The 21262-nt window shown below is 44.2% G+C and overlaps 1 protein-coding gene and 1 non-coding gene across 3 annotated transcripts in view; both read left to right on the plus strand.

Annotated features, from left to right (window-relative positions):
* KIF13B (kinesin family member 13B) overlaps window positions 1-21262 on the plus strand; it is a 172619-nt gene that overhangs the window by 119893 nt on the left and 31464 nt on the right. Inside the window, exons 28-36 of one of the 2 annotated variants that reach the window (XM_060250097.1) lie at window positions 492-618; window positions 5434-5489; window positions 6496-6620; window positions 9715-9891; window positions 14171-14263; window positions 15407-15559; window positions 16953-17030; window positions 17766-17819; window positions 20654-20674. In XM_060250097.1, coding sequence (XP_060106080.1) covers window positions 492-618; window positions 5434-5489; window positions 6496-6620; window positions 9715-9891; window positions 14171-14263; window positions 15407-15559; window positions 16953-17030; window positions 17766-17819; window positions 20654-20674 — 884 coding nt within the window. The remainder of the gene's footprint in view (window positions 1-491; window positions 619-5433; window positions 5490-6495; window positions 6621-9714; window positions 9892-14170; window positions 14264-15406; window positions 15560-16952; window positions 17031-17765; window positions 17820-20653; window positions 20675-21262) is intronic. The other variant, XM_060250106.1, reaches the window with a different exon arrangement.
* On the plus strand, window positions 17093-17164 carry TRNAT-UGU (transfer RNA threonine (anticodon UGU)). The gene has a single exon. It is a non-coding gene; the product is annotated as a tRNA-Thr (tRNA).

A 21262-nucleotide genomic window follows, 5' to 3' on the forward strand; every position in this document is an offset into this window, starting at 1 on the left:
CCCTCCTGCCCATCATTGTGAGCTTTTGTAAAGGCATCTAGCTGATCACCTAAAGACAAGAGTGCTGGTAGAGATGGATTAATTCAGAGCCACAGTTTCTTTACAGACATATGCATCGATTCAAGTAAAGTATAAGAGTGCATTGAACTGTAACTTTGTACTGAGTGCTGAAATATTTCTTATAGTTCTTCACAGAACTACGCTTTCTAGAATTCCTTCCTTTGGAGCCCTAGTTAAACTTGAAGCTCAGACATGCCTTAGGGAAAACTTTGTAGCCTTCTTGGTATAGTACAGGCATGCAACAGGCCTCATGTGAGGCTCTCAAATCTGTTTCCCTGAGACATTTTGTAAGTTCAGGCTTGAACAAGCAATTTGATGCTTCTAAGCAGTGAATATCCTACCCCTAAAGCAAGGAAATTAAGCTCACTAGCTCACTGTTTTGGAAACACCAATGAGAAATAAAACTCTGCCCAACTGTTTCCCTCCTCCAGACAAAACAGAAGATGACACAGACCGAGAGGCCCAGCTGTTAGAGATGAGACTGACCCTTACAGAAGAAAGAAATGCCGTAATGGTGCCTTCTGCTGGCAGTGGGATCCCTGGTGCACCTGCAGAGTGGTAGGCCCTCTGAAACAGCCATAACATGCAGTCAAAATGTTAATCTTTGTTACTTTAGTGGTTCAGGAAGGTGATAAGAGAGTGGGAGTGACCTGAGGACATGACCTTCTGATAAAAGCACTTGTCTACCATTCTGGAAGCTGGCAGAAGCTGGGGTTTATGTGCTGGCAATATCTGCAGATTTGATATTGGGCCTTGAGGATGTGGGTCTTCTGATATGTGTATGTGGCTACCTAATACATTTACAAATAGGGTTGCAAACACATGGGTCATGGCTGGAAATCTCCTGGGATTCCAACTGATCCCCAGGTGACAAAGATCAGTTCACCTGAAGAAAATGGCTGCTTTGAAAAGTGGACTCTGTGACATTATACTCCATTGAAGCCCCACCCCAAACCCCACCCTCCTCAGCCTTCACCCCCAAAATCTCCAAGTATTTCCCAACCCATAGCTGGGAACCTGATTTGCAGGGTACTTAGGGCAGAATCTGTTGTCCCTGCCCAACATGCTATGTTGTTTACAATATAAAAGGAATAATTTGGTAGATGCTGGGACATGGTGAGTAGGAACCTCAGCAGTGATCTTAGAAAAGCAAGAGGGTATCGAGGGGGCTCTTGGAAGAGACTCTTCCCCTTTGAAACTCCAGCAATGTCCCCCTCCTTTATAATAATAATAATAATAAAATTTTATTTATATCCCGCCCTCCCCACCGAAGCAGGCTCAGGGCGGCTAACAACATATCCATATAATTATACAAAGGTTTAAAATCACATTAATCTTAAAAACATTCCAATTTAAAACAAATAATACAAATAGATTTCAGGTGCTAATTCTGTTCATAAATATAATGGTGATAGAAGTCACCTAACATCAGTCACTCAGCTGGCAAAGGCCATCCTGAAAAGGGTGGTCTTGCAGGCCCTGCGGAACTGGTCAAGGCTCCGCAGGGCTCGCACTTCTTCCAGGAGCTGGTTCCATAGGTGTGGAGCTGCGATAGAGAAGGCCCGTGTGCGAGTATTTTGTAGTTTTGCCTCCTTTGGTCCGGGGATAGCCAGCTGGTTCTTTCCTGCTGACCTCAGTGCTCTCTGGGGTTCGTATGGGGAAAGACGGTCCCTCAGGTAGGCAGGTCCTCGGCCATATAGGGCTTTAAAGGTAATAACCAGCACTTTGTAATGAACCCGGTAAGTAAGTGGCAACCAGTGCAGTCCACGTAGCCCCGACTGTATGTGCTCCCACTTCGGGAGCCCCAATAACAGCCTAGCCGCCACGTTCTGCACCAGTAGAAGGCATTACAGTAATCCAATCTTGAGGTGACTGTTGCACGGATCACTGTTGCTAGGTCCCTACACTCCAGGAAGGGAGCAAACTGCCTTGCCCACTTCAGATGAAAAAATGCCGACTTGGCAGTGGCTGCTATCTGGGCCTCCATTGATAATGAAGGCTCCAGTAGAACTCCCAAGCTCTTGACCCGGTGTGCCGCTTTCACCGTCAAAAACCGGGAGAGGTATTTCTCTCCCTAGGGCGCTGCGGCCCACGCAAAGGACCTCTGTCTTCATCGGGTTCAGCTTCAGCCCACTTAGCCTAAGCCAGGTTGCCACGGCCTGCAATGCCAGGTCCAGATTCCCTGGAACGCAGTCAGGCCAGCCGTCCATTAGCAGATACAGCTGGGTGTCATCTGCATATTGATGACACCCAAGCCCATATCTCCGGGCAATCTGGGCAAGGGGGCGCATATAGCATCGGGGAGAGAACTGCTCCCTGCGGCACTCCACAATCTAGTGTGTGCCTCTGGGACATCTCACCCCCGATTGCCACCCTTTGTCCCCGTCCCTTGAGGAAGTAGGAAAGCCATTGTAGGGCCAGCCCCCTAACCCCTATGTCGGCGAGGCGGCAGGTCAGTAGCTGATTGTCGACCGTATCGAATGCGGCCGACAGATCTAATAGCATCAGCACCACCACGCCGCCTCTGTCCAGATGCTGCTGGAGGTCATCTACCAAGGCAACCAGCACTGTCTCCATCCCATGACCTAGGCGAAAGCCGGACTGGCAAGGGTCTACGATGGAAGCGTCATCCAGAAAACCCTGCAACTGCAACGCCACTGCCCTCTCAATGATTTTACCAAGAAACAGTAAATTAGAGACCGGTCAGTAGTTTGCCAATTCGGCCGGGTCTGCTGTACTTTTTTTAGAGAAGTGAAAGCAGAAGCTGAATATGTGGGGTAACTATTTGCCTTCTTTTTAAGGCTACAGTACCCAGATTTCTCTCTTGAGACCACTGCTCAACCAAAGGTCTTAAATATCATCAGAGAGAGTGCTTTAGGGGCGGGGAGCAGAAGAAAAGTTGGAGTTGGGGGGGGGGGAGACCTGAATATATTTGAATCATATCTTTGTGCTCAACATAGCGAAAACACTGAAACGCTCTTTACTTAAAGCTACAGAATTATTAACCAAAGCTTAATTATGATCTTCTATAGAAACTGAATCAATATTTATTGCTGCTGCACTTTAGCTGATTTAAAAGAAAAATGTTAATGTTAATTGCCTGGTTCATTCACTTAAAAGGCTGCTCTGTACTAGTGAAACTGCATCTATGGGAGCATTGCGTTTAGCTTTTTTCTGGGTTTCATTCCCCAAGTTCTCTTTAGTCAGCAGATATGTGGCGCAATCTTTCATTCAGAATGTTGATAATAAAAATCAAACTCAGACTGAGATCATCGGATAACAGGGGCAGCAGTTGCCAACAAGCCAGAAAACAGTGAGCAATTAAATGTGAGAGACAGCATGGAGTTCTGGTTAGGAGAGTGAGCTGTGATCCTGGATTCAAGCCTTACACCAGCTATGAACTTACCGGGTGACCCTTCAGCAGACCACCGTCTCTCGGTGTAATCAGGATCCCACTCCTCCTCCCCATTGTGTGTGCTAAATGCAGACCTAACAGTATAAAGTATGAATGAAAGAAAGAAACGTGAGAGTGCCACGATTGGTAGAATCTCCTCCTTCTGTGTATACTCAGTGGCAAACCAGAGTTTTCCTCTGCACAGTGGATGAAAATGGCCTTAAGATTATTTGCATTGTCTTTGTTTTGCTGTGCAAGGTAAGTAATTGTTACTGGTTGTGGAATTCACACTCCTGGGAATCTGGGGAGGGGCAGGGATGATGGGGGAACACAAGGTTCTAGCCCTTAAAACTATAAAGGAGAATAGTGCCAAGCATCAAGCTAGAGGCCAGTATGTGTCACTGTGAACTATATTTGTTCTTGTTGCAGTAAATAAGTATATACAGCTCAGCTTGAATTATAGAAATAAGGGTAGATTCATAGGTACATTCCTACATTATGCAGATGTACACTAGGGTTGGCCACAATTTGGCGACAGAACGCTGCACCCAGTCAGCATCATGTAACATTTTCTTAAAGGCATATACACCTGAAGCTGTAACATATGAAGCAGCCTTTAGATGAATGGGTTTTTTTTATAATCTGCACATGGGCTCTTGCAGCTTGCATGGCCACCCACTACTGGCATTGCAACTTTTTGGGTCTTCACAAGCTGTCGTATATTTTTGCCTCTAACTCTGCTAATTTGGGAACAATTGCTAAACCAACCTACGAGGGCTGGCAAGGAAGGAGGCAACCCCTGATGTCTTTAGGCTATGTCATTTCTTGCCTTTTCTGTTATTATTCGTTCCCTCTTTCACATAGCTTTGAGAGCCAGCATGCCATGGTGCAGGGGTGGCCAAACTTGCTTAAGATAAGAGCCACATGGAATAAACAACAGATGTTTGAGAGCTGCAAGACATTAATGGCAGATGTTTGAAAGCAGGAAGGAAGGAAGAGGGGAAGGGGGGAGAGGTGGAAAAAAAGCAATTTTAACTTTAAATGTATTCCCCAAGCTGCTGGCTGTCATGACTTAGAAAAGTGATTTAAAGAGACAGATGCCTTCTCCAAGCTGGCCGACAGGGCAGTGAGGACTTCAAGAGCCACACAATATGTGTGAAAGAGCCACATGTGACTCCTGAGCCACAGTTTGACCACCCTGCTATAGCGGTCAACGTGTTGGTCTAGGACTGAGGAGGCTCAGGTTCAAATCCCCACTCTGTCATAGAAGCTATCATGGTGATGTGTGGCCAGTCCCATACTAAGCTAACCTCACTCATGGGGTTGTGAAGATGATGATGAAACACTGAGCCACAAAGCAGAAACTCCTTGATTTGAGTCTGTCTTTTGCTGTTAGATGAGCTCAACTTTCTGTCTCAGCTTCCTCCATCTTCTATAAGGGATTAATAATCCTTACCTCACGCAGTCATAAATGTGTAATGTAATGCATGTGATGTGGCTCTGACAAGTCTAAAAAATGTATAGATGCTAAGCATCCTCATTAGCTGTAGCAGAGCTGTTTGGTACTCCCCCCCCCACACACACACACAATACATGCATTTCCAAACCATCTGCACCTAAAACTTGCAGCCTGTCACTTGCAATATGAAGGCAGAGAGAGGAAGGGTGGATTTGCGTTTAACCACACAGTACATGCAGGAATAGGTAGGCAAAATTAACACTTCAGAAGCCAGTTCTCCAAAAATGTACTCTTGAGTTGAGAACCTGCTTTAAAAATACTGACAGCTTTTGTTCTCTTGTGTTTACAAGAGTAAATTATGATAAAGTCACATTCACCAAGGTTATCATTGCCGTGACCTACAATCGCGTGGGTACAGAATGTAATATACAGCAGACTTGTTTCACAGGGGACGTGTCTTGCATTAAATCTGCCTCGATTGATATGCCATCCTTGCTCCTGTCTCTTTATTTCCTTTTAGGACACCTGTGCCTGGTATGGAGACGCACATTCCAGTCATTTTCCTTGATTTAAATGGTAAGTTGCTAGGCAAAGAGATTAAAAGTAGCACTAAGGCAGCGATCACACACACTAAATAGTGCACTTTCAATGCACTTTCCAACTGGATTTTGCCAGTTCACAGAGTAAAATCCAGTTGGAAAGTGCAATGGAGGTGGATTGAAAGTGCATTATTTAGTGTGTGTGATTGCAGCCTAAGGAATGTGAACAAACTCAGCAAAAGAACTTTTAAAAAAAGAATTCTGCTGAGCTGCAAGGGTTGGGTTATAAGTAATCCTGCAAATAATTAAGGGAGGAGGTATTAATGGCCATTTGCTTTCATGTCACTTCCCAGCTACGGCTGTTGCATATTGCCTTCTGTTTCTAGCCTTCAAAGTTTAAGGCTTCGAGACAAAATAACAAAACATTGCATATGCAGTCTTACAACTGCTGCCCTGGAATCACAGTGCTGCAAAAGGTACAGGCATGGCTAGAGACTGTCTTCATCCCCTCCTCCTTCTAGCATAAGCAGAAAGAACCATGATGTTCCAACTGACTTACGGTGGCCCCTTAAGGCTTTCAAGCAGTTTGCCATTGCCTGTCTCTGCACAGCAACCGTGGACATCCTTCGTCGTCTCCTATCCAAGTACAAACCAGGACTGACCCTGCTTAGCTTCCAAAATCTGATGAGATCAGACTAGCCCAGGCCATGCAGGTCAGGACCTTCTAGCGTTATAGCTCTTGCAGGCATGCAAGAAGATGCCCAGTATAAACCAGCCATCATATTGCTCTACTAATTCAGTACTCCACTGTGGAAATGGGTACTGAGCCCGCCTAGCGGGGAGGGCGGGATATAAAAATAAAATATTATTATTATTATTATTATTATTACTTACATCTCTCTGTGAGGAATGGGACTGGTGCAGATTTCCTTTGCTCAAAGTTAACAGCCATGTTTTGGCATATATTCAGTCTAGGTGTTGCATGTTCACTGCACTGCAGAAGCTGCCCTTTTACTGGATCCCGATCTCTGTTTTTCCTCTAGCGGATGACTTTAGCTCGCAGGATAACCTTGATGAGCCTGAAGCAGGTGGCTGGGATGCCACCCTGGTTGGTGAAGATGAAGATGAGTTCTTTGAACTGCAGATCGTAAAGCACCATGAAACTGAGGTAAGGTACGCAGAGGATCAGTGATCTTGAACACATGAAGCAACGTTATACAGGGAGTCCATCCAGCTCAGTTTTTCTTGCTCCAACTAGCAGTGCCTCTTCAAGGTCTGAACTTTGAAGCTCTTTCTCAATGATACCTTTACGAGATGTCAGGAATGGAGCCTTCATGGTCTGGACCACTCTCGGGCTGAACCAAGGCAGTCCTTCCATTGCTAGCAATGCAGGAACATTGCCAATAGCCCCATGACAGAAATGAATGGTGCTTATTTTCCACCTAAAAGAGGCCATCTCATGTTCTCTGCTATTCATTATTCTCCAACAACTAGCCAAGGTGAATCCATTACTACTCCTGTGATGTCTGAAGGAGCTATTGTGACTTAAGACTTGACAGCCAGTGCTGGCTGGTGGTTCCCAGGCTGTTTGCTTATGCAACGTTTCTCAGGTTCCAAGTTCAAGAGCCGCCACAGCCTGAATTCTATTAGGAAATCAATTGAACTATGCATGGGTTTTAAGTTACTAGTGCTTTACTTACTGGCAATATTTAGTTTGGACCACCTCTTGCAAGCTGCCCTGAAGCAGCAGCGGAAAGAAACATCTAAGTTCTGTTAACAGAGAACATAACTTTGAATTTAAGACCATAGCATCAAAATGTTAACTTTTATGTTTTAAACGGTTTATGGCTTTTATGTCTTTATATGTTTTATACTCATGCATATGCATGAGCATGTAAACCGCCCTGAGCCCGCCTCAGCGGGGAGGGCGGGATATAAATGGAATTTAGATAGATAGATAGATAGATAGATAGATAGATAGATAGATAGATAGATAGATAGATAGATAGATAGATAGATAGATAGATAGATAGATAGATAATTTTATTTATATCCCGCCCTCCCCGCCGGAGCAGGCTCAGGGCGGCTAACAACATCATTCAAATTTCCATTATACAAAAGACAAAGTTACATTTAACATTTAACATTAAACATTAACATTAAAATTCTGATAAGTTTAAAATTAATTAATTAAATTGATAAAAGTGCTAATGCTATTTGTTCTTTATGATGGCGGTAATCATTAGCAATTTCTTTCTACGTCAGCGAAAGCCAGTCGGAAGAGGAAGGTCTTGCAGGCCCTGCGGAATTGTTCAAGGTCCCACAGGGCCCGCATTTCCTCTGGAAGTTGGTTCCATAGGTTCGGGGCTACAGAGGAGAAGGCCCAATTGCGGGTGCATTGCAGCTTCACCTCTCTTGGTCCGGGGGTGGTCAACAAGTTTTTTCCAGCTGACCTCAGTGCTCTCTGGGGTTCATATGGGGAGAGACGGTCCCTAAGGTAGACAGGTCCTCGACCATATAGGGCTTTAAAGGTAATGACCAGCACTTTGTAACGAACCCGGTATATAACTGGCAGACAGTGCAGCTCGCGCAGTCCAGGCTGTATTTGCTCCCATTTAGGGAGCCCCAGCAACAGTCTGGCCGCTGCGTTCTGCACCAGCTGCAGCTTCCGGGTTCGGTACAGAGGCAGCCCCATGTAGAGGGCATGGGGCTCTACATTAATTTAATTAATTAATTAAAGTGTCAGACTAAAGGCTAGAGTTGCTCATCATGTAGCAGTTGCGCTCTCTCTCTCTCTTTCTGCTTAACTTGCCTCGCAAGGCTGTTGTGAAAACAGAGTGAAACAGGAAGGCGTATTTTGCCCTGGTGTCCTGTTGAGGAAGGGGGCATTGACTGCCAGAGTGGTGTAGTGATTACACGGTGATGTAGTGGTTAGAGGGGCAGACTATGTTTGTTTATGTTTGTGTTTAATTCGATTTATACCCCGCCCTCCCCACCGAGGTGGGCTCAGGGCAGCTTACATCAAAGTCATAGCGTGCTATGATCACAGTTATAAAAACAATAAAACCACTTAAATATATAAGTTAAAACACATAGATTAAAACAATATACAGCTTGGTGCTAACACATTGGATGTTCCTCATAGTTCCAGGATAGCGGTTATTCCAGAATTCTCCTATGGTAGGTTGAAGGCCTGCCGGAAGAGAATGGTCTTACAGGCCTTGTGGAACTGGGCAAGGTCCCACGAGGCCCTATCCTCTTCCGGCAGTTGATTCCACGCAGACAGGGCTGCCACTGAAAAGGCCCGATCCCTGGTGGTCACTAATCTTGCCTCCCTCAGCCCAGGAATCACTAGGAGATTTTGGAATCCAGATCTTAGTACCCTCTGGGGAATGTGTGGGGACAGACAGTCCCTCAGGTAAACGGGTCCTCAGCCATACAGGGCTTTAAAAGTAATAACTAGAAGAAGAAGAAGATATTGGATTTATATCCCGCCCTCCACTCCGAAGAGTCTCAGAACGGCTGACAATCTCCTTTACCTTCCTCCCCCACAACAGACACCCTGTGAGGTGGGTGGGGCTGAGAGGGCTCTCACAGCAGCTGCCCTTTCAAGGACAACTTCTGCCAGAGCTATGGCTGACCCAAGGCCATGCTAGCAGGTGCAAGTGGAGGAGTGGGGAAACTAGCACCTTGTAACGAATCCAGTACATTATTGGTAGCCAATTCAGTTCCTGCAGCGCTGGCTGTATGTGCTCTCACTTGGGTAGTCCCAATAGCAGCCCCAATAGACTAGGATCTGGGAGACCCAGGTTCAAATCCCCGCAATGCCATAGAGACCTTGGGCCAGTCACAAACTCTCCGCCTAAATGGTGGGGAGGATAAAATGGAGGGGAGGATGATTATGTAAATTGCTCTTAGGAGAAAGATGGGATATAAATTAAATAAATATTTTTTTAAAAAAATATATATAGCTAGGTTGCTCTTAAGTAGTTCTTAAGGTTTTTTACAGTTCAAAATGGGGCAAACTGATAGAATAACCATTCAGTGAATGGTTAATTCAGTATAATTAAAGCAGCAGCATAAATTTGCATAATCTTTACTTCATCAGTCTCAAATGTTAAAAAGATATAGCAACAGTAAAAAATAATCACAGCATTACAGTGCAAGAAAGAAAACAATATTTGCCTGTGAAGCATCTCCAATTGTAAGTATGAGTAGACTTGGCTTGTTACTGACTTCTCTTACCTGTGTTTGTGCTGCAGGTGAAGGCTGAAGCTTCCTGGGATTCCACAGTCCATAACTGCCCGCAGCTCAGCAGAGGAACAGCAGCAGAGCAAAGGGTTTTTCTGATAGTGCGGGTGATGGTGCAACTCAGCCATCCTGCAGAAATGCAGATCGTCCTCCGCAAGCGGATATGTGTCAATGTCTATGGCAAGCAGGTACATCTTCCAATGTCAGAACCCCCTTGTTTGTTCTCCCAAGTCTGTCTCATCCAGTGTTCTGTTTCCAACAGCAGACTTTCAGACACCTCTGGGTAGCCCAAACACAGGCCTGGAAGGTGCTTCCTCTGTTTCTTGCATTTGGTTTTCAGATGCATAACTGTTCATATGGAGATTCCACTTTGCTGTAGCAAATTCATTCTTCATGAGTTTGTCCAGTCTGATTTTTAAAAGTCATCTAAGCTAAGGCAGTGAATTCTGTAAATGAGCTTTCAGTTGGACAGGAGTGTGAATACCTTTGCTTTGCAGGGACCAAGAACTTGCAACTTAAATCTGTTAGTGGAACTGTGTCTCCTGGGGGATGGGGGCTCAAAGCAGAATTCTGAAAGTAGCATCTGGCCTCTTTCTTCCCAGTACTCTATTCCAGCCCATACGGGGTTGTTTTCTGCAAAGATTTCCCTGTCTGCTTTCATGGTACAGGCTGGTACAGGGACACTGTGGAATGCACTCACAGAACTGTTTCTGCTCCTAAAATAAATGGAAAGTACATTGATGATTGATCCCAGTTTTGGCCTCATGGCTTCCCGGAGCATCACAGACCATCAAAAATGGCATTTCTAATGCTGTAGGAGCTGAAGGAATTGGAGTGAAATTCTGCTTCCCTTAACAGTAAATGGCTACCTTGAAAGGAAATGCTGCTCTATGGTTTAGCTTCTCCAGCCAAGAGATACCCAGCTAACTTGTCTGGCTTTTGGTTCATCTCTTTTCCCTTTGTTCTGAATTCCTACAAGTGCTATCTCTGGAGATTTGGGAAGGAGGGAATGCCACCCTTCTCTTCCCCTTCCCCAGATAATTGCACAACTTTTAGATTTCCTAGCCGGGAGCTTTCCCACTGACCCTCCCCTTCTGCCTTACTGACTTTCTTCCTTTTCTTTGGCTCTTCTTTGCACCTGATTCTGTGGCCGTCACTAGAACCCCTGCAGAAAGACTCCATGAGGGTAGTAATCAATTACTGCTGCAGCATTTTGCATGGCTTCAGTGTACTGAGGATCATTCTTGTTGTCAGCACCATTTCCCTCCAAAACAGATATTTAATCCCTGAGTGATTTTTAAGGGGCAGCATTCGATAGGTTTTTGGGGCCTTTTCTGCATGCTAGCAAAACGTTGCTTTGGCAAATCTATCTTGTCAATGGATTGTCCCATCTTTTGCTATGTGACCTATTTAATATTGTCTGAGTAATACTTTCTGTTGCTTTGATGGGTTTTGTTGACTGGATTTTGTTTTGGGGGCTTGGCTCGGCTCTGCTTGGCTCATTTGGTTTGCTGTTAGAGACAGGTAGTTAGGTAAAAAATGGAGGGTTGAGTGGATTCACGGGATTGCGAACCTGACATAGCTGGGTGTGTTAACAGGTTATTGCCAGCAGTGGCTTTGGATGTAACAGAAGGCAAAGGGAACCTCCATAATCTCTGCTTTCAGCAAAACAGATCTTTCATATCTGCTGTAAGAGGACCTGCTACCCCCATAGAGTTATCCTTGTAAGCTCAGGTTTCTAGGGAAAGATCCACTCCACCACCCCCCCACCCCCAAGTCAAGAAGGGCTGCCTTGGTCTTGGTGCTTTTTTTGTGGAATATCCACCTTCATTCACCTGGTGCACATTTGGCTTGTGTGCTCTCTTTGCCTTTAGGAGAACAATAAAGGTTCTTTAGGACTCAAAGAGGGAGTTATCTGGGTGTGTTATACTGTGACTATCTTTTCACTACAAGTACAGTTTATGCTATTTTTTACAAGAGCCAGTTTGGTGTAGTGGTTAAGTGCATGGACTCTTATCTGGGAGAACCCGGTTTGATTCTCCACTCCTCCACATACACCTGCTGATGTGACCTTGGGTCAGCCACAAGTTCTCTCAGAGCTGTTCTGCTCAAGAGCAGTTCTGGGAGAGCTCTCTCAGCCCCACCTACCTCACAGGGTGTCTGTTGTGGTGAAGGGAAGGGAAAGGAAATTTGTAAGCCACTCTGAGACTCCTTTGGCTAGCGAAGGGTGGGGCATAAATCCAATCTCATCTCTTCTGTGGTGGTTTTGTGAGGCGGCTTTGCCATCTCAATATAATTTTAACCTGCATTTTTTCAGCCTTCACTGTAGAGCTGTTTAAGTCATGATATAAATTTTGCAGCTATATTAATCAAAAAACTTTTGCTGCAGGGAGAGATGGAGTATTCTTCTAATGAGGGAGATGGGAAGAATGTTCACAGGGGGCAGAAGCCTAATGCCTCAGGCTGCTTGCTCTCTTTGCATCACTGTGGTGTCCAAAGACACTTTTGACTGGGAGACCAGTTCCCTTGACATGGGGTGATGAAAAGAACCCCTCGAATACACTTATATTAAAGATTTGTAGACACCTGTGGCCAGCGACTAATTTTTTTGGTAGGACCACTTTTAAAACAGATTGAGGTATCTAATGCCAAACCCCCACAAACCCCTTCTTTTCAGAATGGCTTTTGGGCAGATCCTATCTAACACAAGAATTCAGGGGCTTTCCTGTAGGCCAAATTACCCATCTGAGATCTGTGACTAGACTCTCTGTTTATTTAAATAGTCTGGGGCAAGTCTGGTTTTAATGAGAGGGTACTGCAGCTGTTGGATCCTATATGGGTAAAATGCTGTTTCAGTGTGAGAATCTGTCCTTTTCTCCATTACCAAGGTTAGTAGTAGTTCAGGAGGCCAATATCTATTTAAAATTTTAATGGGGAGGGGATGGTAACTCCCTCCTCTATGCCATGACCCCTACCCAAATCAGCCCCCCCCCCCCAACAGTTGCGTTCTAAAATTATACTTTAGGCAATCCAGTCTTGAATTTCCCAGATGTTTTCCAATGTCCTCAAAATGTGGTGTATTCAGTCTGACAAAAAAGACAGCTAGAGGCTGTTCCCTCAAAGAAACCCGGAGTAGATAACTCTTGTTGGTTTCTAAGGTGCCACTGGACTTGAATCTAACCGTTCTGCAGATCAAAATGGCTACCCTTTGAAACTGTCTTCAGGAGATAATTGTGTTCTTGTAAACAAGAACCAGAAATGAAGACCAGCATTGCATGAAAAACTGGTTTCTAATGAGCAAGGCCATTGGTCCAGCTAGCCCAGTTCTGTCCCCATTGGCCAGCTGGCAGCAGCTTTCCAGGGTCTCAAACAAAGGCATTCTCTAAGTCTGGTGCTGGAGGATATTTTATGGAGATGTCAGGTGTTGAACTGGTGACCTTCTGCTTGCTTTAGCATTCAGTTGTGGCCCCCTCCCCACCTCACCCTTCACCCCTGTCCCATAGAAGTGCTCTACTGGCTCAATTCATTACAAGCCATCCCCCTCAGTCCTCCACGCCTGCCTTTTTTTCCGCAACCTGCTCAGCTTTGTAGGGCTTTTTAGCTATTCTCTGCCACAGATATTTAACCCAAATGTATATTTCAAGACCATATCAATAACCTTGCAGGGCAGCCAGTCTTTTTACAGCATTTCAGAATGAGTCATCTCTCCATTAATTCAGGAGTCAGATTTTTAACCTCCACCGAGGCACCCTGTCAGCATAAACAATGTCTTTGCCCCTCTTAAATCATTCTTGGTAATGATCTTTGCAGCCAAGGATTTAAAGACTAGACTTGTCTGTGATTCAGAGCACAAGCAACCCATGCACAAAACAGAGAGGAAAAAGGGTAGTCACTCTAGTTAAGAACTTCTCCAGGCTTTCTGTTAGAATGCAGATCCAAACTTTGTTATTTCCTGAACAGTGGGCAAAACAGATCCATGTGTGTGCACATGCACACATCATGAGAAGGTATGGGGCTTCCAGAAGCATTCTCATTGTTGCAGATCCTTCCATCTTTATGTGGGCTTGGAACCGTTATGAAAAGCTGAGCTCGTCCTGCTATAAGTATAGCTTTGCATGCAGTCATAATTTATCTCACACTGCCAAATGTCCAAAGGCCTGCATTGGTTCTGCAAAACGTTCAGGTCCTTTAAATATAATGATCAGGTAGAAGCTTGTGAGTTGCTTAATAGCCCTAGCCAAGAACAGGCCTGTGCACATATCTCTTGTTTCACTGGGAGTAAAGGATTTCTCGAAGGCAAATGGCCTCTACTCTTCCTCTTTAGTCAAACAGTAGCTACCTGCTTCTTTTTTATTTTTCCTTTGCTTTGCCAAGTTGGTGTTGCTTTGCATATTGGCTTAATTCTGGTGACAGATGTACATATGTGGCTTTTATCCAAGGCAGTGAAACTTCTCTTTCCCTCCCTAGGGGTTTGCCCAGAGTTTCCTGAGAAGAATGTCCTACCGAAGTTCTGTTCCTGGCTGCGGAGTCACCTTTGAAGCAGTTTCAAATATCCCAGAGGTGAATATTTAGACAGTGAGGTTTCTTTTTGTGGTTGTTAAGGGGAGGAGGGAATTGTAAAGGAAAATTGCTACTGAATCCATGCTACCCCGTTACTGTTATTTCAAGTTCGAGTATATTAGCTTTACCTTATAGGGCTAGTGCATTTGGTTGAAATGTCTCTGCCAGCATCTGTGTTCATACATGTGGCTAATAGGAGATGATTAAGTGTCTTTCTTGGTCTCTGCAGGTTCTGTTTTCAATGGAGTTGTTGGGGAGGGGAGGTTCTGGGTCCATAATTCCACTCTGCTGTCCACACTGGGGTGGTGGGGGTGGTGGGAGGGTGTCTCATGGAGGTTGTGCTGCAAGGATCTTAAAGATGCTGGAGATTACAGTAGGATGAAATCCATTTTTTGTTTCTGAGTAGCAACAGTTAAACCAGCCACTGAGTGTACACAAACAAATAATGGTGGTTAAATGGAATGATGGAAGCTATGGATGTATGGTCCCAGCAGTAGCTCTCTGGGGCATTTTCCAGCCTGCTGCCTGAGATCCTTTTAAAATGGAGATGTTGGGCATTGAACTTGAAAGAACTTCTGCTTTCAAAGACAGATAGCTTTTACCCTACCCAAAATTAATCTGCCTGGCAAGATTCTCCACGGTTTCAGATAGGGGCCTTCCTCAGCCCTGCTAGCAGTGAGATTCTTCTTAACTGGAGGTATTGGTATAGTCTACATGCAAAATCTGTGGTCTACCATTGAGCTACAGCCTGTCTCCCAATGGGGCTGCCCCATTCCACTGTGGGTGGGTAACCATGGAAGCCAAATGGCAGGAACTGATAGCTTTTTTTGTCTAATGATCTCAGTGGAGAAGGGCTTTGATAGGCTTCTCTTGGTCAGAAGCTTCTAAAGCTTTCCGGCCACCGCAAAGAGAACTGTTGTGAAGTACCTGTCCTCCTTCCTGAGCTTGATTTTCAGGGAATGCACTCTAAGCAGTGACTCCTCTCTAGATCTAAATGGATGGATGGGGTGGTGTGAATGTCTCATGTAAAGAGCAGACCATGAATTTCCAATCACTAATGCAGATTAGAATCCCCAGAAGCTTGCACTTCATCAGTAGTCATTTTTGCATGGTGATATAACTGTTGGTTTTGCTTCCTTCCAGGATGCTCAAGGAGCAGAGGAACGTGAGGCACTAGCAAGAATGGCAGCCAATGTTGAAAATGCAGCTTCAGCTGACTCGGAAGCCCACATAGAGAAGTACCTCCGGAGTGTGCTGGCTGTTGAGAATATTCTCACTCTGGACCGACTGCGCCAGGTTAGTTAACTCCAGTTCAAAATTCTCCATGCCTGTTAGCATCCAGTGGATTGTAAAACTGTGGCTTCTGCATTAAAACCCAGTAACTTTCATGGAATTCCTTCAGAATCTTGGGAATCTTTTTTTCCTCTAAAGAGCACATTTCTAGTCCTCATGTTTGCGAAGACAATAGAAACTAGAGTGAATGTGATGAAAGGAATGACCCGCTGCATCAGCATACCAGAAAATGTGTGGTACCTAACTTAGAAAGCCTTCCTGCAAAGGAAGCATCATCACACAGGTGCCACTTCTGAAAAGACCATGCTCATGATTGCTTCCTCTTTTTATCCTTTGTCTGTAAAGAAATGGCTCCAAATTATGGGTTGTGGGACACCAGGAGTGGTCCCAAAGTTTCGTGGAACAATATCAGTCTGAGGCAGGTGGAAACCACCCCATCCATCCAAGAGGATCTGCCTCATTGACAGCCTCGGATTCATTGTGGTTTAAAAGATGCCCCATGTGGATTTTATTTAGACTTTTCCCCAGACATTCTCTGTATGCAACCCTGGAGAACCACTGTAGAGTAGATAATAATGAGGTAATGTAAGGCAGCTTTATGTTAACAAGGCAAAGTGCATAGGTGGACTGAATGCCCTTGAGGAGAAGATCCTCATTCATTCTGCTTCTCTGTGTTGCTCCTATCATCCCAGCTGTTTTGGCAAGAGCAGCTGTTTTGTTCTAATGGGTTTCTCTCTGTGTATGACCCTTAGGAGTGGGTCAGATCTTGTTTGTTGCATTTTCTAATGACCGTGTTGGATTAGAGCCCCTATATTGACCCTTTTTTACAGACAAGATGGTTGGTGCTGGATAGGAGAGTCCATCAATCAAAATAAGTGGGGTGGATTAGCTCAACAAGTTTGAGGGCTAACCTAGATGAAATCGGACACCAGAGACCCATGGCCAGATCTCTCAGCAGGTTTAATTTTGCTTGAACACAACCACAGGAGACCTGTATTTGAATCTCAGTTGCAGAGCTGGTACAAGATGGGGTTAATTCTTCTTCCACATTACACACTGTTTTCCCAGTAAGGTGTTCCTCCCTCCTCCTCCCCACCACTCCTGTTTCTGTATTTTCCATACCAGGGCTATTGGCAGCCCAAGGGAGCAAGTTCTAGTCAATAGAATAGCAAACAAGAAGTTCCCCTCCCCTGCCCAGTCCCATGGCTCTGATCCAGAGCAATATACTGTGGATGCTTTTTTAAAAAAGGTTAGTCTCTGAGGGACTCAGTCAAGAATCTTTCATGGATTGTTTACTTCAACCCTGAGAAGCACCACTCTAAAATTAATGAAGAGAAAGTGTTCTTAATCAAAACTGGTCTTTCCTTGTAGAGTCATTGTTATGATTTGTTTTCAGGAGGTTGCCGTCAAAGAACAGCTAACGGGCAAAGGAAAGCTGTACAGAAAGAGCCTCAGTTCCCCAAATGTCAATCGAGTGAGTGGCTGCAGCTGTGCTTAAACCCACCAGGAAGTATGGGGGAGTGTAGGTTGAAGGGAGGGGCTGTAGCTCAGTGGTAGAGTATCTACTTTGTATGCAGGAAGTCCCAGGTTCAATCCCTGGCATCTCCAGTTAAGGGCCAGGGAGTAAGTAATGTGAAAGACTTCAGCCTGTGACTTTGGAGATCCATGGCCAATCTGATTCAATAATACTGACCTTGATGGACCAAGCATCTGATTCAGCATAAGGAAGCTTCATGTCTTTATTAATTTTAAGTGAAGACTCAATGCTCATCTTCTAGGGCTGATGAGAAGAAAGAGGCCACAGGATGGATGGCAGCTCTTCTGTTGGGATTAGTGTTGGTTGGCATTCCATCACACCATATCACTTTGGAGGCCATGCAGATACCAGTTCCATTGTCATCATTCTAGGCTCATGTCTGAGTTGCTCATCTCTGCATGCTTCTGTTGCATAAGTATCAGGGGAGCTGATTGAGGAGGAAGCTGCATAAGATATATAGGAGTTGGGGGAGGCATTTATTGTGTTAATAAGCTGTTGAACACAGTACTGAATTATCTGACGGGGCAGGTGCAAAGTGCAGTAGAAATTTACATTTTGCTTCTGGTACTTCCTTGGTCTTTACTTCTCCATGCTCACCTATATGTTTCTATATTAGGTGTCTTAAGAGGGATTCCATTTTAAGTTTCTCTCCCTTTGTTTTCATTTTTACAGCTTTCCACAAGTCGCCAAGATCTAAATCCACCATATAGCCTTGCTACTTCCAAAGTAAGTTTTAAAAATTTTCTTAATGGAAGTCCGTAGAAGGTTTTTAAAAGTGTAACCCTGGCTGTATAGTAAGAACTGTGCTATGTAAAGGAATAGCCATGAACTGGCTCATGAAATAAAGTTCATCACGAATTTTGGCTGGTTCGTGAAGCAACTTCCATGAATTTTGATGCAGTTCATGACAGTTGTTGAAGAGCAGAAAGCAAGAGTTTAAATAGCTTGGAGCTTTTTAAACCCTGTTCTTCACAAAAAATAGCTGAGTATTCAGCTGTTTGGCTACTGCTTTCTGCTCCCTACGAAAAGCCCCGGGAACTGAAAGCAGGGGTTTAAATGGCTTCAAGCCATTTAACCCCCTTTTTTCAGCTTGCTGCTGAAAGCAGTGGCAACCAGAAAACGGGATTAAATGGCTCCAAGCCATTTAAACTCCTGCTTTCTGCTTCCTGCAAAAAGTGGCAGGGGAGCTGAAAGCAGGGGTGTAAACTTTAAATGGCTCATGAACTGATGCGAACTGGTGTGCCTGAACTATGAACCACAAACTGAACTGCAAAAATGCAGTTCGTGCCCATTCTTAACTATGTGCATACAGTTCTGCTGTTCTGAAAGGTCATAATAGGAAAGATATCATTTTTCCTTTCAGATATAAGCAAGGCCAGGATTCTGTCTCATCAAGCTTTACATTAATAACCTGAATTTAGAATCTTAATAAAGTTTTGTTTCCCCAATCCTTTTTTTAAACTAAATTATTTGCTATGGATCAGACAATTTTATTAAGGACTGAATTGGCAAAAAGGACTTAATTTGAGCTTGCAGCCCCAAGGTCCAAAACCTTTTTTCAGTGCTGTGGAGATCAACTTTAAAAATATGTGTCTGGTATGTCTATTTGAGCCTGTTAAATTAATTTAAGAAATGTAAATCTCGTATGTCTATTAGTTGTTCTCTATTAGTAGAAGGCTCTTTGAAGATCAGCTTCCCTAATATTTCCCCTCCTCCTACTAAAGAAGGATCATCTTTTCTGGATAGGGTTATACTAATTCTTTATCTTTTCACCCTCTTGCAAATTGCTGAAAGATGTACATGGAAAGTTCTCAAGTGGTGTTTCTTTGAAGTCCTGGCTGGATTTAAAGCAGTTTGTGATCAAGATGCATTGGCCATGAGACCTTGTTTTGAGGGCCATATTTCTGGGGATCATAGATTTCTAACTCATTCATTGGTTGATTTTTGATGGAGAGTAAAACAAATCTCTCATATATCACTGGCAAAGACTGCTTTATAATCTATAGAATAAATTGTTTCCAGAACAATCTGTTGGAGTAAATGGAATGATGGTCTTGCTGTCTGCCTGCCTTCTTAATTGGAAGTGTTTTGTTGCAGGAAGTACTTATTTTACTCAATGAGTAATTAAATTTATGGAATTTGTTACCAGTGGATGCAGTGATTGCCACAAGCATATATACCTTTAAACAGAGATTAGACAGATTTATTAAGGGTGGGAGAACCTCCTCAGTAGACCTCTGGATAACTGGTACTCAGAGGCAAAATCAAAGGAAGGTCTTGGCCTCTGTGTCATGTTTGTTGGCCCTCCAAGGCAGCTGATTGGCCACCATGTGATACAGGATGCTGGACTAAGTAGACCGCTGGTCGGTCTGTTCTTATGCAGCTGCAAGCATTTGGAACTAAACAGATCCTCTGAACATGTACAGTGTACTTTTCTTGTAGCTAAATACCCACATCCACCCCTTGTCATTCAACTAGACTAATAATATTGGTCTTTCCTGTGATGAGTTCCTCACCTTCCAGCCATACTGGGAGATGCAGCTCACCAAATGAGTTGGGTCCATCACACAGTTAAGTCAGTGGAAGAAGAAACTCTCTGCATGATGGTCCCAACACACATTGAATTCGGTTCATTATATGGTTAGCACATGGGAAAGGAAAGAACCCCAATATTGTTGATCTCAGGGATTCCAGCCTGGATTGTAAAACCCAGTAAATCAGGGAGGAATACTGCAATAAACAAATGAAGGGCAATTTCTAAAACAGACTTGAGCGTGGGAATCTTTTTTTTAATGTATGAAATACTATCACATTTTTTAACAGTTGCTGCAGCTGAAATCAAATGGGTTTTGGATATGGCTGGATTTTGTGCTCAGTGGTCTGGATGCATTGAAAGAATCACAGAAGCTGTTGGCAGAGTGGATCTTTCCCTGCCGTCCTGTTCTTCAAGCAGCCTTCCATTTGCCCCAAGACTCCTCCTGTGCTGAGGATCGGGAGAACTTCATGAGGAAAATGAGCCATGGGACAGGAGGCTGCTGGGATGAGGGAGAGTGAAGTAAAATCTCCTCTTTTTCACCTCTTCCATTTACAGCTTGCATCAGCAGAAGAGGGGGAAAGAAGTGATTTTACTTGATTTCCCCATCATCACTGCAAGCCCCCCCCCCCCAAAAAAAACCCCTGTGACTCATTGCAAGGCTCTCCCAATCCTCAGAGAGGAGTTTCATGACATGCTTGGGGGAGAACAAGGTGGGGAAAAATCTCCTCTGCCAACACTCCCGGTGGGTCCAATCCATTGAGCTTATCACTTTCACCTGTGCAAGTGCTATATGTGGTAAGCAGTTACTTTGGTGTTCCTTTTTGCTTTTCAAGTACTTATAATTGAATGTTGGGCTCTGGAGCGATGGTGAAATGCCTTGTGAAAGCACAGACTGTCCCTTTAAAAGATGGTGCTTTTAAGTGGTGAGGAGCATTCATCATCTGAATTCTCATTGTTTCTCTTTCTTTTTTATGTTTGTTTCTTAAACCCTTCAACGGTATCCATCCCTCATTGCATGTATCAGTGTCCAAAGGTCCTGGCAGAGGTAACTAATTCATTAGGTCCACCTAATGAATGGGATAAATAAATATATTATCCCACTCTGGAGTGCTTTACCCTAAACCTCTTTGCTCTAATCCTTATAACCTCCTTTGGAAATGCAGCTATTGTGCTCCCTTGCCTTCCTATCCTTAGTTAAACTAGAAGTAAGGTGTTGGCATGAATGCTGGGATTGTTTTTTCTCCCAAGTTGTTAATCCTATCTGCTTAAGAGCTCTCTGCTTGTGAGACTTTGTCATAGAGATTTTACTGCTGATATTCATCTATTCATATATATGTGCATTAGCAGAAATGGAGCTTTAGCTAATAACATAAGCTAAGAAAAAAACAGGCACCTGCCCCAAGGAACTTGCAAGTGTGTGAATCAGGGCTTTTTTTGAGCAGGAATGCACGGGAACGCAGTTCCAGCTGGCTTGGCGTCAGGGGTATGTAGCCTAATATACAAATGAGTCCCTGCTGGGCTTTTTCTGCAAAAAAAAGCCCTGTGTGAAACAATGATGGTGTCAGAGGGTGTGGCCTAAAATGCAAATAAGTTCCTGCTGGGTTTTTTCTACAGAACCGCCCCCCCCCTGATA

Source organism: Heteronotia binoei, chromosome 1, assembly GCF_032191835.1.
Source record: "Heteronotia binoei isolate CCM8104 ecotype False Entrance Well chromosome 1, APGP_CSIRO_Hbin_v1, whole genome shotgun sequence".
NCBI lineage: Eukaryota > Metazoa > Chordata > Lepidosauria > Squamata > Gekkonidae > Heteronotia > Heteronotia binoei.